General features: G+C 36.4%; 2 protein-coding genes across 5 annotated transcripts; one reads left to right on the forward strand and one right to left on the reverse strand.

The window, feature by feature from the left end:
- Nucleotides 1-5,384: 5,384 nt before the first annotated feature.
- LOC133854195 (mediator of RNA polymerase II transcription subunit 10b) lies at nucleotides 5,385-17,728 on the reverse strand. 4 transcript variants are annotated; one of them, XM_062290279.1, is made up of 7 exons: nucleotides 17,577-17,728; nucleotides 13,546-13,828; nucleotides 13,373-13,453; nucleotides 13,161-13,263; nucleotides 12,955-13,044; nucleotides 12,229-12,308; nucleotides 5,385-5,658 (listed from the first exon to the last, which is right to left on the reverse strand). In XM_062290279.1, the coding sequence occupies exons 2-6, from the start codon at nucleotides 13,779-13,781 to the stop codon at nucleotides 12,249-12,251; spliced, it is 570 nt and encodes a 189-aa protein (XP_062146263.1). In that variant the 5' UTR covers nucleotides 13,782-13,828; nucleotides 17,577-17,728; the 3' UTR covers nucleotides 5,385-5,658; nucleotides 12,229-12,248. The 4 variants fall into 4 exon arrangements, with proteins under 4 accessions (XP_062146263.1, XP_062146264.1, XP_062146265.1 ...); XM_062290280.1 differs by lacking the exon at nucleotides 5,385-5,658 and adding an exon at nucleotides 6,361-6,758; XM_062290281.1 differs by lacking the exon at nucleotides 5,385-5,658 and adding an exon at nucleotides 6,930-6,945.
- LOC133854513 (homeobox-leucine zipper protein ATHB-7-like) lies at nucleotides 5,916-6,833 on the forward strand. Its single transcript, XM_062290750.1, has 2 exons — nucleotides 5,916-6,359; nucleotides 6,431-6,833. Exons 1-2 carry the CDS (start codon nucleotides 5,916-5,918, stop codon nucleotides 6,728-6,730), a joined length of 744 nt encoding a protein of 247 aa, XP_062146734.1. The 3' UTR covers nucleotides 6,731-6,833.
- Nucleotides 17,729-18,235: the final 507 nt, after the last annotated feature.

The following is an 18,235-nucleotide window of genomic DNA, read 5'->3' on the forward strand; positions in this document are numbered from 1 at the left end:
CGTGATAAGTGCGTGTCATGTTAGTTTATAAACGTAATGAGTTATATGCATGTGTTAGAATATGGTCCGTATATTTCATATTTAGTTGATATTGTAATATTTTCTATTTACTGGTTAATTCTAATCAAATTATGGTGATTTGATTACCATACTTTATATTTATTCTAAACCCTATAAATATGAACTTTTGTATTGGACACAAATAAGTCAATGACCACAATGCAGCTTTTAAGGCTAATTCGTAGTGATAGACGTAGGTATCTTACAACGAACTGTCCGTAATTATTTCTATTCTCTTTTCGATCTCTTGCTTCCGCTTTTATTATTCTATTTTAGATTTCATCAATATGTAAATTATTGTACGACATTCTATATTTTAGTGATTAATTTATTAGTATTATATAAATTGTCACGTCAATTTTTAAAATATTTATAATATATATAAACTTATAAAGTTGGAGAACATGGAAACATCTTAATTGGTTGAATCCGCATACGAGCCCGCATTGACCTGATGGAAGTCACCTTTTTGACCCAGAGCTTATGAAAAATATGAAAGCATCTCCGTTGATTTCTCTTTTCAAAGCACCCTAATTTCATGGTGATTGACCTAACCCCATTAGGCACCAAACTTTACCTAGATTTTTGTTCTTTCGCAATTCCCACCAATATGTTAACGGCATTGTCTCCTCCTTTATGAAAGTTTAGTAATTTTTTAATGAACTTTTTATTATTATTATTTATTTAAAATATTAATTAAAATTTTTAAATTCAAACTTCGTTTCATTATTTACTTTTCATATCAATTAAATATTTCACGTGTCGGGTCTCATTTATTATTAGAGAAAAAATTACAATGTAATTGGTTCCCTTTGACATATTTTGCTCCAATTACCATGATTAGGTAATCTGTGAGTGAATCATTGTTGTCACTAGAAAGTGTAAACTACTTCCTTTAAAATAGTGAAAAAAATCTGCTTGAAAAGATTAAAAAATCTTGTCCTCTTTCTAATGTAAATAACCCTTAAGAAATGAATGTGCAGGAGTGGTTGAAAAGTGAAAAAGGTGAGGACCCTTTTGTGTTAGCTTTTTCGCCACCCAACCCAAGTAGGCCTTGATTGAGAAAAGAAGATTCTTTGCAAACTAGACAACGTAGAAAATAGAACCAAAGTCTAGGTGGAGGGTTTTTTTTGATGTTTGAAACTTCATACTCGAACATACATACCACGACACATTGAATTTCGTTTCCAATTTTAATATAATTGAACACTGTGTGAGCAGGTGTTGGGGACTGTTTTTATTGCCAATGCCAGGAATATTATTAAAGCTTATAATACTATTTTAATTAAAGCTAACTACCAGTCAGCTATAACTGTCTTCAGTAGAAATTTGAACCCATTTGGAAGCCATATCTAAGCTTACCCCAAATAACTCGGTAAAAAATAAATTGAAATTCTACCCCCAAGCTGATCGAATGATTATTTTTATGGATAAAGTTTTTTTTTAAAAAAAAAATTATAAGTTGAATATTTTCAATTCAATTTATTAAATTGACATGTGTTTAAAATACACTGTTATCGTCCTTCAATCCCTAGAAATCCACGTAAGAGAACATCTATTAAAATAGATGTCTCGGTGTTATGTTGAGTCTTAGTTTGAGTTGAAGACAAGTTAGAATCCTTGTTGGAAAATATCCAACTTGAGTTAGAGTCCTTGCTGGAAGGACTGTACAAACGGGTAGTTATTCGCTAACCAATTAGGGCGATGCAGCTAGCAGTGATAGAGTAAGCGAAGACAGATAATAACCGTTAACCGTCTACCCTTATATATATATATAACAAAATGACGACGTTTTGGTATAGGGTTTCATACCAAAACACTAAAGCACGCAATCCCAAAACCATCTGAAACAAGTTCTAAAAAGAGGCCCAAAACACCAACATAGGCCCAAAAAGCCCATACTTGAAAGACGATTACCGTGATGCAATTTGCGTAGATTTAAACGCTAATAAGCGGTTACTCAAAACTGCTAGCCGCCTAAGACAATGCTACTAATTACGCAAAATTGTTAACTGCTTAAGGTGGTACTGTTAGCGGTTAGAGACAATAACTACGAACTGCTTAAGACAGTACTGTTATTACCGCTTATACGGCTCTAGTGCTTATTGGGATCGATGATCTTTTAATTTGTGAACTGCTTAGAGCGGTACTGTTATTACTGCTTATACGGCTCTAGTACTTATTGGGATTGATGATCTTTTAATTTGTTTTCTAGTAGAAGTCTCGAGTTGATTGTGAGTTTATTTAAGAGAGTCATAGAATAAAGTTGGGCAGAGAATCATTGCATATCAACGCTTGCGTTGTGGGTCTTGAGGTCCCTCTAAACATCATCCTCCATTATCACTCACTTTCTTGTTAATTAACCATAGGTAAATTACTTTAGACTGATCTTAATTGCAAATTTACCCATAAAACGTCTTGTTAGGAGGTCCCTAGCTCTCAAATGCTCGTAACAAGACATCAGTTTAATTTCTTCTAATTTAGTTTGGAAAAAAAATTTATCCTTATTTTATTTAGTCATCAATTAAAAAAAGAAAAAAAAAAAGGATTAACCATGTGGAAAGCTGGCAAAGTTTGAACCAGGCTCGTTTTTAACTTCCAACACAATCTTTGGGCTTACCAGTAAGGCTCAAGTATGCTTCTTAGGTTACGTACAGGCCCATTCCCTGCCATAGGCCGGCCCATTAAGACCCTAAAAAGAGTTGGGGGTGAACTAAGCCATAACTGACCGTAGGGAGTGCTACGTGGGCCTTAGCTGGAAAGGCCCAAAGTCATACAAGCCCATTACAGTGATCCAAGACCAATATTTCCGTTTAAACCTGGAGTAAGGAAGAATAAAGCCCCATCTTATGTTGATAAACCCAAAACATTGACGAATAGAAAACCAAAAAAAAAACCCAAAATATTGGTTTTTCACGCATGTAGTGTCGGAAGCAATCCCCACCATTCATTTTAGAAGCCCAGACACTTGTCAAAGTCAGGGTCTCCCATATGCTCAAGCATGCTCCTACTTTACATCCTTTTACCCAACAAATTCAGACATTTGATTTAGGGTTTAAGGCTTTTATCATTTGTTGACACGTGTTTGTTTGTGATTAGGTGTTAATTTTTTTTTTTTTTTTATTAGCTGATATCGTTTCAATATCATATTAACAAGTGTCAGCAAGTTGTAAAAAAAATTTTATATATATATATATATATCCTCTTTCATCTTCTAGTGACAATTACTTTAGAAAATGAGACTTCCTTCTTCGAAACAAACCAATTTGTAAGAAATTTATGTCCTTCTACAATGTCCATTATTTGAAATTAATAAGCCTTAAGCTGTCATCATCTCTTAAGAAACACAATTTACTTAACTTAAACAATAAGCTCCGTTGATTTCTTCAATGATTTTTCCTCTTTATCCTATCTATAATTAAATATCACTTACTCTAGAAGCTCCAATGATTCTAAACAATGATCTTAATTCAGCTAGGTAAACCGAAAACCTTCTTAGTCTGAATTGAGTAGCATGATAACATCATATGATTCCCCTCCATTTCACATAAAATAGACATGAGTAATTTTGCGGTCAAGATTAGATTTCACAAATATAACAATGAATATGTTGCTCGATTCAAATTCCAACAAATGTGAAAGAGTCTACTATGGGGTTCACTTGTCCAAGTAAATAGGTGGATAATCCAAAATTTGCTTGTACAAGTAGGCTTCATATTAATTCTCTCACATTTTTAGAGAATCTCTAGCCATATGTTAACGCATGCTAAATATATATTCACGACATCTAATTTTTTTAAATAAAATGACATCATATATATACTATTAAATATAACAAAATAAGATCTTAAACATGAAATGGCCTCATCAAGGTAACCATTTCATAGATGCCATTTGGCAAACTTACCATTAATTTTTTATTTTTTTTAAAAGAAAATTGCATTCATTTGATTATTGTTAAATAAGTGTGAGTCATTGAAATTTGTAATAAAGACAAAAGATAAGCCGCCCAAAAAAAAAAGAAAAAGAAAGGCAGCAGCCCACCGACCATCAAATGACCGTGTCACCATGGAATCTTCAAGAATCACCTTTTATATCTCTTATCTCTTTAATTTTTGGGTTAAACATTTTTTTTTCCTAAGTTTTGATAATTTTATGTTTTAGTCTTTGAATTTCAATTCACATCACAGATGATAACTCAATTTAAAAAAAAAAAAAGATCAAATTAGTACCTCAATTAAGTTTTCCATCCAAAAACTAACAGTCCAGCACATGTCAACCTCTGAGGTGTCACTATATAAAAAAATTTAAAATCTTTAAAAATTAATTAAAATTAAAAAAATAAAATATATATATATATATAAAAACAAGGGAGTGGCTTTTTAATAATTTTTTTAATGATTTTTAATTTTTTTTATAGTGCCACGTGTCAACCTCAGAGGTTGACACGTGGTGAGCCGTTAGTTTTTAGACGAAAAACATGACTGAAGTATCAATTTGGTCTTTTTTCAAAATTAAAGTACCATCTGCGATGCGAATTAAAATTTAGGGACTAAAAAATAAAGTTGTCAAAACTAAAGAATCAATGGTGTATTTAATCCTTTTTTTTTTTTTTTTTATGAAACTGGAACTTTGTCACAGTTTTAGGGCGTAAAGCAGCCTGTTTTCTGCTCCAAATTCATCTTTAAAATATTTACTCTCTGTTTCAGTACATGAAAATTAAGAAACGATATAAAGTGCATTTTTGATCTTCCAATTTTGCAGGCTAAATGCAGGCTTGTAAATAAAATTGCAGAAAACAAGTCATTTAAACAATTTATAATTAAATTATATGTTTTAAAACTACTGAACCAAACTAACAAAAATATTTTTTTAAATTTTTTTCAAAGAATCTCTTCTTAAAATGGGTTAAGAAAAGGTCGATTCATTGATTCAAAATATCTTTTAGCTCACGTGTCTAAAAACAACCGGAAGGTCGGATTGGCAAACCAATGGTTGGTGCCACGTTATGAGGACCAAAACATATTGAATTTTCGAAATAAAGCCACGTGGGTGGACCCATTACGTAGACCACAAACCGTGTGGTGCAATGGGATTGGTTACTTGGGGGGACAGCCAGCTACGCCTTTGTCCTAACGCATTGACTGGCTGGTGCTGCTGTTTTCAAAGTCACTTTAGAACAACGTGGCAATTACACCTTTAAAGAGGACAAAAGACTTTTCTAATCTCATAGTGCACTAGCATATTATCTTTTGCCTTTTGCCGATGTGTGTAAATGCAATGTACTCGCTACTCTTATGTGACATGTTTATAAGAGCGGTCAATTCTTGATACGATGGATCGTGAATTTATGAAATTAGCAGATTAAAATTAAAAAATTTGACCTGTTCAATTAAGTAGTTCAGATTAAAGTTCATCTATATAATTCTATAGACGTATCTCAACACAACCCGAACCCAACACTTAATTTCAACATAATAAGAGTATCACCGTTGATGTTCCGAGGTCCCAATGACGCTCACTTGCCTGAGCAGGAGATGAATTGCACCAGCTCGAGCATGCAAGCTTCTGTTCGGACAGGCTTGCCTCTCATATTATCTGTCCAATAATAAAAGACATACAATTGTAAGAAATTCTCAGTTGTAAAGGATCCAATCCAGAATTTATAGGAACAGGCTGAGGGAGCTTTTACACCCAAGCAAAGAACCCTGTTACGCACAAAGAGAGGTAAAGCGTCCAAATGAACAAGCGTCCAAATTATTCAGCAAGTAGAATTTATCTCTGCAGCGAGTAGATGTGATAAATCTCCTACCAATGCTTCAGGCCCCACACCCGAGATTCTCATACCACTATATATGTCTCTCAAAAGTCCAAAACTCCTCCTTCAGTTCACACTCCCTCTACCAAAAAGATGCCACTTTATTAGAACTAGTGAATGTTGGGAAAGTTTGTGTGCATCATCAGTAATCGAGAGTTGTTTTTCAAGCCAGAATCTTGACTTACACAATATGACAAGTAGGAGGAACAGCAAGACCAAGCGAAAATTCAGTGATGAACAAATCAAGTCGCTGGAAATTATGTTCGAGGCAGAGTCAAGGCCAGAGCCTCGGAGAAAACAGCAGCTAGCTAATGAGCTTGGTCTGCAGCCTCACCAGGTTGCAATATGGTTCCAGAATCGGAGAGCCAGATTGAAGACTAAACAGATTGAGCTAGAGTACCGCATATTAAAAGCTAGTTATGACACTCTAGCTTCCAGCTTCGAGTCACTAGAAAGAGAGCATCAGTCATTGCTCCTGCAGGTACACTATAATTCTAAACATAAGTAGCTAATTACAGGCAATTCTTATAAGTATTTTATGGTTTACAACAGTCCCAGAAACTGAAAAGCCTGCTGGGTGAGCCACATGGGAGCGAAAAGGGGAACAGCAGTGAAGGCATATCGGTGAAAAGAGAACCTGTGTTTGAATCAAAAGAAATTGCCGGAGTTCTATCAGAAAGTGACCATCACCAAACCAACATGCTGATGAGTGATGCTGCTGAGTACACTGCAGAAGAAACTGGCATTCTGAACATGGTAGAACCAACAGATGGTTCCCCAACATCATTAGGAGATTGGTGCAGTAGTTTTCTTGATGAATCTAGTGTTAATTCAGAGTGGTGGGAGTTATGATCTTTGATCGATTGCACCACCACCATAACTACCATAGAAGTAAATGTATGTAAGTAATCTTCCTAAAGAGTAAAGAATATGGTAGCATTGCATCAAAGTGAAACACCTCCTCTAATCAAACATGATAATTCCAACTACCTGGTCAGATAACTTCTATGTAGTTAAGACTCCAGACAGAAGTGTCCACCACTAGAATACGGTCATCATAAGAATAGCTACATCCAGGACCTTTATAGTAGTCAGTTATATAAGTCTATCTAGCTTCTCCACCTTATGTCTAGTTCGTATGTTTCGAACTAATACAAGCAAAAGCTAATAGAAAAGGATTAAAAAAAGAAGTTAGTAAGCAAAGGGAACATGAAGGCATTGCAGCAGTAGGAAGAAATAGGAATATCAGAGATGCGTGCTTCCATGCACATGTTGTGAATGCATTAGTATGAATAGTGTCGAAAGTTGAAACAAACAAAAACTCCCTAAAAAAATCAGTTAGAAGTTCAATGTATCAAATAATCTCAGAATTATAAGCGAGAAGACTCAAGTCCAACTGACACTGAGGATGTGAAGTTCAAGCCTAAAAAAACAATAGAATCTTTCGTATGGCAAAAGTAAATTTGGATCTCACCTCTAAATTGGGATTTCTTTCAATTGGATGTAGCTGTTCTGATGGATTTAAGAAAGGCCATATAAAAGAGTCTATATATATGGACTCTCTTGCCTTGAATATATTACCTCTAATCTTGCCTTGAATTATTGAGGGTATGGAATAAGAGAGAGGTTAAAGTGAGAAGGAAAAAACAAGGCTACAGTGATTAATGATTTGGAGAAGACAACTCTTTCGGAGGAAGTGAGTTGTAGGAAAAAAATCAAAGGCGTTGTGGTTAAGAGATGGTGACAAGTGCACAAAGTTCTTTTATCGATGGGAAAATTCGAATAGAAGGAATAATTCCATTGAGCAACTAGTGGTTAATGGTACAATTCTTTCAAATCAGTCTGAGATTAGACAACACATTGTCCAATTCTACGATAAATTGTTTAAGGAGGGGTTCAGCAGGCAGCCTAGGTTAGATGGCCTTACTTTTGATCACATGGGAGGGGGAATTTGGTTGGAGAGACCCTTCAAGGAAGAGGTCTTTAAGGTGGTGAAAGCCTTTAACTGTGACAAGGCTCTACGCCCTAACAGATTTACTGTGGGTTTCTTTGAAGCTTGCTGGGAGGTGCCCAAAGTAGACATCATGAATGTTTTCCATAATTTTCACGCTAAAGGTATGTTTGGAAAAAGCCTCAATGCCTCATTCATTTATCTTATAACGAAGAAATCAGGGGCTGGGCTATTGACATTAAATATTGTTACCTATTACCTTGCTGGGTTGAGTTTACAAAATTGTCGCCAAAGTTCTAGCTAACATGTTGAAAATGGTAGTGGAGAAGATCATTTCCAACCCTCAGAACGCTTTCATTAAGTGTAGGATTAAATCTAGGGAACTAGGCGTGTTGTGCGGACTGGATATTGAAAAGGCTTATGAACATGTCAATTGGGACTTTCTATTGTATTTGTTGAGGAGATCCGGTTTTGGAGAAAGGTAGAGTCACCCTTATTAAGAGTACTCTTGCCAATGTGCCTACTTATTTTTTGTCTTTGTTCCCTATTCCAGGGAGTGTTGCTTCTCGCATTGAGAAGTTACAACAGGATTTTCTTTGGGGTGGGATGGGTGAGGAGTTAAAATTTCACTTGGTAAGCTGGTCGGAGGTTTGCACCCCAATCTCAGAAGGGGGGTTGGATATTCGGAATTTGTTGAAGTTCAACCGTGCTTTGCTAGGCAAATGGTTGTGGCGATATGGAAGTGAAAGAGATGCTTGGTGGAGAGTTGCGGTGGATTCCAAGTTTGGTAGTTTGTGGGGTGGGTGGTGCTCCCGCGAGCTTGTAGGTCCCTATGGGGTGGGGTTGTGAAAGAATATCAAGAAAGGGTGGGAGATTTTCTCCAGCTTTACTAGGTTTGAGGTGGCAGATGGGACTAAGACAAAATTTTGGCATGATCTGTGGTGTGGGGATAAGGTGTTGAAGGAAGTTTTTCCTATTCTTTTTGGTATTGCTCGGGAGAAGAATGCTTCCGTTGCGGATAATATTGAGATTTTGGGCGGCTCTATTCAATGGGATGTGAGCTTTGTTAGAGAGGCGCACGATTGGAAAGTGGATGTCTTTGCCTCCTTCTTTCAGGCGCTACAATCAGCCACGGTGAGTCGAGATCGTGCAGATAGGCTCTGTTGGGTCCCTTCCAAAAAAGGTGTGTTCAAGGTCAAGTCCTTCTTCTGTTCCTTGATTGGCTCTGTTAGTAGACGCTTCCCTTGGAAGGGTGTGTGGCGGACTCAAGCTCCTCCGAGGGCGACGTTTGTTGCGTGGACGGCAACCCTAGGCAAGATTCTAACAGCGGATAATCTCAGGAAACGGAAGATCATCATTGTGAATAGATGCTACTTGTGCAAGAGAGATGGAGAATCTGTGGACCACCTTCTTCTTCACTGTGATGTGGCTTCCACTTTGTGGAATCTTGTTTTTTCTCGGTTTGGTATGTCTTGGGTTATACCTAGTAGAGTTATCGACCTTTTTGCCTGTTGGTGGAAGGCTGGAAGGCCAAGAAGTGCTGCGGTTTGGAAGATGGTACCCATTTGTATTTTTTGGTGTGTTTGGAAGGAGAGAAACCTTAGATGTTTCGAAGACATAGAGAACTCCTTGGAGGATATTGTTGCCTCGTTCTTTCGTATGTTGTATCTTTGGACAGTAGCTTTTTTGTCACCCTTGTCGCTTAGTTTTTCTGATTTTCTTGTTCGTTTTTCTTTGCCTACTTAGGCGTTTCCTTGTGTATACTGCCAATGTACTTAGGGGCGCCTTACGCTTTCAATAAAACTTATTTACTTATCAAAAAAAAAAAAAAATTTGGTGAACGACACTCCAACAAGTTTTTTTTAGTAGCTCTTGTAGCTTGAGACATGGTGACCTTTTGTCTCCCTTTCTATTCGTTATTGTTATGGAGACATTAAGTAAAGCGATTTCGGCTATAGGGAATGGAGGTCTTTTATTAGGCCTTCTCGATGGGGTCTAGGAGTGGTGGTGCCATCAATATTTCTCATCTTTTGTTTGCAAACAACACTTTGATTTTTTGTGGTTCAAATCCGGATCATCTTCGCAACTTGGGTTGTTTGTTTTTATGCTTTGAAACGGTTTCAGGTTTGAAGATAAATCTAGCGAAGTCAGAGTTGGTCCCTGTTGGCAATGTCAATAATGTTGAAGGTTTGGCTAGCATTTTGGACTGCAGGGTATTTTCTTTTCCTATGAAATACCTAGGTCTTCCCTTGGAAGCTTCGTTTAAGGCCAAATCTATTAGGACGACATTATTGAAAAGATAGAGCGCTGCTTGGCAGTATGGAAGAGGATGTACTTGTCAAAGGGTGAGAGAGTTACATTGATTAAAAACGCTTTATCTAATTTGCCTACTTACTTCATGTCTCTTTTTCCCTACAGGTTGGTGTTGCCAATCGCATAGAGAAGTTGCAATGGGATTTTTTATGGGGCGGTATTGGTGAAGAATTCAAAATCCATTTGGTTAGCTAGTCTAAGGTATGTACTTCGAAAGTGGATTGGAGGTCCAAAATTTACTTTTGTTCAACTGAGCTGTTTTGAGGAATTGGCTTTGGTATTGTGCTCTTGAGAGAGAGAGGCCTTATGGAGGGTAGTTGTGGATTCTAAATATGGTAGTGCATGGGGTGAGTGGGGTTCAAATGAGGTCCATGGGACGTATGGTGTGGGGCTTTGGAAAATATCATGAGTTAGGGGAAGCTCTCTAGTCATGCTAGATTTAAGATGGGTGAGAGCTCCAAAATTAGATTCTGGCATGACGTGTAGTGTGGGATGAAGCCCTCAAGATAGGTTTTTTTTTTTGGACTTTTTCAGTATTGCCCATCGTGGCGAAGCATTTGGAGCTTTCTAGTGCCTTTCATCAATGGAATGTAAAATTTTTTAGAGCGGCTCACGATTAGGAGGTGGATCACTTTACCTAGTTCTTCAATTTGTTGCATTTCTTCAAATTGAGACGGGGCAGTGAAGACAAGCCTTGTTGGGTTCCTTCCAAGAGATGGTTATTCGATGTCAAATCATACAACAATGTCCTTGTTCTCCATGATAGTATTCATTTCCCTTGGAGGAGTATTTGGCAGAATAAGGTTCACTTGAGAGTGGTATTTTTTGCCTAGTCGGCTGCATTAGGGAAGATCCTTACCATGGATAATAAAAGAAAGAGATATGTCATTGTGGTTGTTTGGTGCTGCATGTTAAAAAAAAGTGGGGAGTCAATGGATCACTTCTACTCCAATGTTAGATTGCCAGTGCTCTTTGGAATACTATCTTCAACAGTGTAGGGCTATCTTGGGTAATGCCTGATCGGGTGGTAGACCTTTTTGCTTGCTAGAGAGTGCAAGGTGGTAGTCCTCAGTTTGATGCAGTATAGAAGATGATACTGTCCTCCTCATGTGGTGTCTTTGGAAGGAAAGAAACGATCGGAACTTTGAGGACCATGAGAGAACATTGGTAGAATTAAAAGCTTTATTCTTTAAGACACTTTACCTTTAGGCTGCTGCCTATGACTTCAATAATTCCAACTCTCATATTTTTCTAGATCTTTTTTCTTCTTTTAGCTAGATGTCTCTCTTGTATACTATATATACATATATAACCTCTAGCAACTCTCTAGATATTCCCCAAATTAGGATTCCCTTTGCAATGTACCAAAATTACTAATTGTGCCAAGTCTTTCCGTCGCTCTCTTTTTCGCTCTAACAAAATTACCAACACTAACTAAAAAGCTTTGACATCATGCATTCTATGCATACCCACAAACTTATTTCCATATTTCTTCCGCTAGTCATTGTATATCCAAATTTATGGATTATTCCAATTAGTTTGGGTGTACTTATACCTCAACTCTTTCAGAGCAACTTTTAACGAAAAACATGGTGGGCTTCTTAGCCACATGTTTCAACAGACAACAATCAGAAGGATAATAAAAGTTTACAAATGCATCCACTTCAAACATTTCCCTCCTAAATAATAGTCATAAGCAGGGGGGGTGGGGGGGGGGGGGGGGGGGGGGGAGAGAGAGAGAGAGAGAGAGAGAGAGAGAGAGAACAAAATCTATAAAATCTAAGTTCATGTTACTTGAGTAAGAAAAACCTGCAACTGCAGGACATATTTTCTTTATAATACATCAGTTAACCATATGAATAGTACATGCACTTATCTAAAAAGGATAGTATACAAACTAAAATCATGAGGAAAATCAAAGCCATCACATTCCCAAATTTATGATCAGCATGTACTGAAATGGAAATTAAGCCAAAAAAAAAAATTATGCTACATTAGATCAATGTATCCATTTGGCTTTTATCAACAATCACAAGATCATAGACATGCTAAGAGACGGACATTAATAACCAGATGCAATACTGACATGGGCACCTAAAGATCGGATTAGCCTTTCATATCTCCATTTGGTAATATGCTTTGTGCTTGTGCAAGCCTTTTTGATTCCTGCATTAGATGTGAAGAGCTTAAAAGCTTAAGATAGTTAAACCAAAAGCAAAATAACATTTTCTTCCAGATCGTATCCAGCACCGTCTACTTTAAGTTATATGCCCTTTAACTGTTGACTAATATCATGAATCAAAATTAACTTAAAAAGTTGGGAGTTCGAATTTTGTGTGCCATTCAATCACCAATCTACATTTGAGATTATGCACATAGCTGCTTCTAGCATTTCATTCTTCTCATTGATAGCTCGTGACTTTGCCCTAGCTTTGGTCTTATTTGATTAATGAATTATTTAAACTCATTACTGCCAGTAACAAACCATCCCTCATGAATAACATAATCATTCAGGGAATGAGAGATGCACATCCAGTATGTTCAAGGGAGACATGTGCTTCACATTCTACGCAACAACAGAAGATTATAACAATAAAACACTGACAAAAAAAGTGGTACCCTTCACAAATAGTGATTTGATCTTCAAACAAAACAGAGAGGGAATTTTGGAGAGGGTGGTTGGGAACTTGGGAGGAGGTTCTTGTAATTTTGGCAAAACAAAAAATTAACGTTAAAAGAAGAAAAGTAATGGAGGCAAATCTGTAGAGAAAATCATTCTAAGAAATTGGAGGTTCAACGAAACATTACTTACAGCAGCAGAGGCTGCACGTATCTCTCTGTAAGATTCAACTTCATCAGGAAATGTTTGCTCAAGTTCTTCTAGAAGATGTCGGCGTAAACCCTGAAAAATAAAACCACACACAAGCCAAAAATTCAATAGTAAATCTCAAACTTACTTGAAGCATTGAAATAGATAAATAATTATATAAATGTGTCATATCAAGATATAAAGCCGACCTTAAAGGCATCAGTTTTGCCTTTTGTGATCTGATTTTTGGTGATACAGCTGTTTATGACATCCCTCGTGAATTCATCTGGATTCTTTCCATCATCAATCAAACTAAAAGCGAAAGTAAAATATCAGTTATCAGAAAATAAATAAAAGCTCGAATTAGGTCATAAAAGAATAATTGCAGTTGAAGAAGAGGCAATCATGGAAAAAAACTTACTTAAGAACCTCCATAGGAACCTGAATGTTGCACTTCTCAGCTAATTTAACCATGTTGTCGAGCTCCATAACAAGAGAATTGCTGCAGAATCAAGCCCACAGAAATAAATTTGTTGGTAAACCTAGTAACAAATAAAAGAATTAATTGCAACAGATAGGATTGCAGAAAGGTACAGGCGTTGGAGAAGAGGAAGCTGAGAGGCAGCATTGAAGGAAGAGACAGTAAGGTTGAGCTGGTGAAGAAGGCCCAAAGTTTTCTGGATAGAGTTGATGACGTGGTTCAAGTTCTGCTTTGGATCGTCCCCAGCAGTTGTTGCTGTTGTGTCATTGGCTTGAGAGATGATCATCCCATTGCCGCCAGGCCCGCCACCGCCAGTCCCTGCTGTTGCTGCACTCTGTGACGAATCCATCCTTGAGTTTTACTTCAAAGACCTCTCTAAAACCCTTGAAAATGAATCTGTCACACAAAAATAAAGAATGTTTAATATGATTGTAAAGAAAATAGCGTAAATCAGTTAATTGTAAAAAGTTTATCTTTCCTCAGATGTCAAAAAATGATAACTCGTCCATCGATATAATCCAAGAGAATTATCTGTGCATCAAACATATGTATAAAAAAAATAAAAAATAAAAAAACCACACTGTTTTAGAATTATATTCAAATGGGCTTCTCTTATCTAATCCTCTTTTTCAATCTTTCAAAAGAAACAAAAGAAACTTAAAAAAATCTCAGACTCAATTTTTGGCGATTTAGGAGTTATTTAGAATATTATCGATACTTCAAATGAGCCTTGTTGGAACCAATACTGCATAGTGTGGGCCAATTGGGTAACATCGGGCATCACTTTATCTCTAAACAATAACAGCAACATAACAAACTCTAGGCTTTTCATTTTTTATTTTTTTTTGACAGGATATTCTTAATAAATGAAGAAAGTATATGAATAACATTCCGCATCCAGTCATGCGTTTGTTACATAAAAATGGTAAATCATTAGATTATCCAAGTAAGATATAATGCGAATAATCACCTTGGCTTCTTAGACTCTTCATCGGCCCCCTAACAAAGTAGCCAAATCCTTCACATCCTCCCCACCAAGATTTTCAATTCTAATCATTCTATGTTTTTCTTTCAGAAGATGATTAAATCACTGCACCGCAGATGATGTTGCATCTTTTTCTTTTTCTTAAGAAAATATATAAAATAAAATAATAATAATAATAAAATCAGAGACATAAGCTCTCAGTATATCTTTAGCTTTCTCTTCCTTCAGGTTTTAAGCAACCAACCAGATCTGTTATCACTGCACACAACTTATTCAATACCATTTCTATGAGACGGTAATCATGTTGAAGAATTACTCAGCAGCATTTACACCAGACTATCAAACCCCAGGAATCAAATTACCCTTTAAAATATAAATTACACATTAAATACTAAAAAACCAACCTGAAAAGAGTAAACCACAGAAACAGGTTCAAGAAACCCACATAAAAAATCAGAGAACGGTGCTAAAATAGCAAATCCAGAAGCTCGAAAAGCTAATTAGCATCTAGGTAACATGAAAAGTCTTCAAATTGATCGTAAACCAAGTAAATTTGAGAAATACCCAGATCAGAAATTGCTCCAAACAATCCAAAATTGAACATATTTTTTTTTGTTGCTAAAAACCATGATTAGAAACAATCCCCAAAATAAAAGAAAATCAATCGAACTTACAAAGTCGGTTCAACATAAAAAGTGGCCGGAGCACTCCTGTGAGCATTGGAGAACCAAGAAAGCTAATTTGGGTTCTACAAATTATAAGAGTTTTGAGTCCAATTATAAATCCAATGGATTTTATTTTGGGCCTTAGAGCATTCCTAGTTAACTAGCTATTCTTTAGCTAAAATTTGGCTATTAAACTCAACTTTTCTAGTTTAACTGACCACTTTTCAAAAGCACCCCAGAACAAATTCTGTAAATCTCACTATTCTATTTAAATATTCTTTTTATTCTCTCTTTATTCTCTATTTATTTTCATGGAAGTTGGAAGGATTTTGATTCTTTGGAGCTTCATCAAGATCCCTAGAGGCTTGATCTCGTGCAACAACTGCCCCTACTATACTTGACACTAATTGTGTTGCTGAATAAATAACTTGTAAAGCATCCATTGCTATAAGAACCAAAATGCTATCCGTTTTCCATATTTTTACTAATCAAAAAAATGTTCTCAAAACAATGATCAAAGTGATCCTAAGAAACCTTGATGAGCACACTAATTGATCCAATGTGAGACATACATGACAGATTACCTTACCATAATTCATGATGATTAGTTGTGGATTGTAATGCTCTAACAAAATTGAGAAGACATGTACTCACCTAGAACCTGGAAATTAACCAGCAACAATAAGGACCCGATTTGTCTAAATGGAACAAAAAATAAAATTATGCTCAAAGTTCTTCGCAACATTCAAAACAAATTTTATTCAAAATAATAACTCCATTACTGTCGCTCTCGGAGCCTATGACAATCAATCCAACAAGCAAAAATGAACCATAGATTACCACCCATCAACAACCATAAATTTCAAGAACATAACACACAACAATCAAACTTAAGTCTTCAAAATGCTTTAAAACTATCGATATCCACATAACCAGTCAACCATTCCTTAAAAATCAAAACATAGTTCTTTAAAATCTATTCATATTAGCAATCAAACCATCCATAAGAAGACCATTGAACTCTTAATCTGCAAAACCATCAATTAAAATCAAAACCCAATTCATTAAAATAGTTCATCTATTATCAAAACGATCCAAACCCAGATACCAGAGCAGGAAATTGAAAAAATTTCAACATTCAAGAAGCAAATGAGAACTAAACATGCATTAAAATTTAGGATTAAATACCTTTTACCTCCATGTGGTTTAACAACTTTATTTTTTGCCCTCTGCACTTCATTTTGTATCACGTTTATGGTTAAAAACGGAGATGGTACATCCATCCAACTTCTGTCTAAAAATTGGCGAAAGTTTACGCCAACACCCTTAAGAAACCGACACGTGTCATGTGCCCCTTTAAAGATTAAAAAACTGTAAATATTAAAAACCTTAAAAAAAAAAATTCTTGAAAAAAAAATTTTAAAAATAGAGGGGTGGCCGAAACCACCCCCAAGGCCCTTGGGGGTGGCTCGACCACCCCCGTTTGTACTAGGGGTTGGTTTCAACCACCCTCTACTGACGGTCTGGGGGTGGCCGCCCCATGGCCTTTAGGGCTGGTTCACCCACCCCCACAAGGCCAAAAAAAAAAAAAAAATTGTCGTAGGGTTTGGCCCTTGGGCTATGGAGAAGGTTCAACCACTCTAAGACGGCAACGGGGGTGGCCGGCCACCCCATTTTGCCCAGAGACAAGCCACCCCTCTTTTTTTTTTTTTTTTTTTAATGTTATTAATACTTCTAGTTTTTTAATTTTTAATTTTATTTTTAATGGGGCATAGGGCACATGTCAGTTTCTTAAGGGTACTGACATCGATTTCTGTTCAATTTTTGGACGAAGGTACCATCTCCGTTTTTAGTCATAAACATAGTATCATCTATGATACAAAATGAAGGACAAGGGCAAAAAAAAATAAAGTTGTTGTCAAACCACCGGGGGTCAAAGGTATTTAACCCTAAAATTTAGAGCAAAGTTAAAGGAAGATTGTCTTACCTTGAAGGCCTGGAGGGAAACTCAGAAATTAAGCTATCTAAATGGAAAAATTGCTGCTTCGAATATCATTTTCTTTTTCTATTCGATTAAGATTGAAAACTGAAAGAAAGATCCAATGGCAGCAGATTTGGAACAGAAAATTGACAAATCATTCCATGGATCTATCGATTGAACCAAAATTCCCTGGTTATTACTACAAATAGAAAATCATCAACTATATTATTACCCAAACCAGTATCAACAGCCAGCCAATTTCGTGAATATTCAAAGGGTTTTCTATTTTCACTCCAAGTTTCCAACATCAACAGAAAATATATAGAATCATCCTACGGGTATATCAAATAAGCTACAAAATTCATGATTATCATCCAAAAATTCGAAACTAAGGAACCCACAGCATCACTAAACAATTCTTGAAGCAAGACAGGAGGAAGAAATTGAAAAGAACATGAGAGAGTGTGTGACGAGAGAGAGAGAGAGATTAAAGAGGATGGAGAGGAGAATTACCGCAATCTTCCTCCTCCTCATTAGCTTTCGCTGAGTGATTTGCAGAGATGTAGAGGATCCGTAGAGGCGCGGGAGAGAGAGAGAGTTCGCGAGGGAGAGATAAAAGTGGGCTTTGCCGAGCTCAATTTCTAAAAGTGGGCTTTGTAGAATGCTCTTCTATTTCTAAATCTAGTCCCTACGTATCCAAAACACTGACTAGAACCCAATTAACAAAAGCCCAAGTGTGATTGGACATCATCTGGGCCCAATAAAGAATCGCTATCACTTATGGGCTTGCACGACAATTAAGAATCACAATGATTAACATTCAGACCGTTTACGAGATGAGTAATTCTAGAAGTCTCTCATGTGTCACTCTTATGCCCATCTAAAAATGATGTGGCTTTTAAAATTATTGTTTGATCAAAATTCAATAGTGATCAATCAAAAGCCTAATTATAATTTTAAAAGCCACCTCAATTTTAGAGAGACCCAAGAATGACATATGAGTGACTTCTAGCATTACTGTTAAGAGAGGGGTTTACAGAGCTTACCTGTCGTCAATAGGTAGATAGGCTTCACACCTTAAGTTGCTAGGGGTAGATGAGTTCCACAGTCCTAAATTTAGTAAAATTCGGATAACATAGTTTCGAGGGATCCCAATCCAATAAAGATAAAGT

Source organism: Alnus glutinosa, chromosome 13 (assembly GCF_958979055.1).
Source record: "Alnus glutinosa chromosome 13, dhAlnGlut1.1, whole genome shotgun sequence".
Classification (NCBI taxonomy): Eukaryota; Viridiplantae; Streptophyta; class Magnoliopsida; order Fagales; family Betulaceae; genus Alnus; species Alnus glutinosa.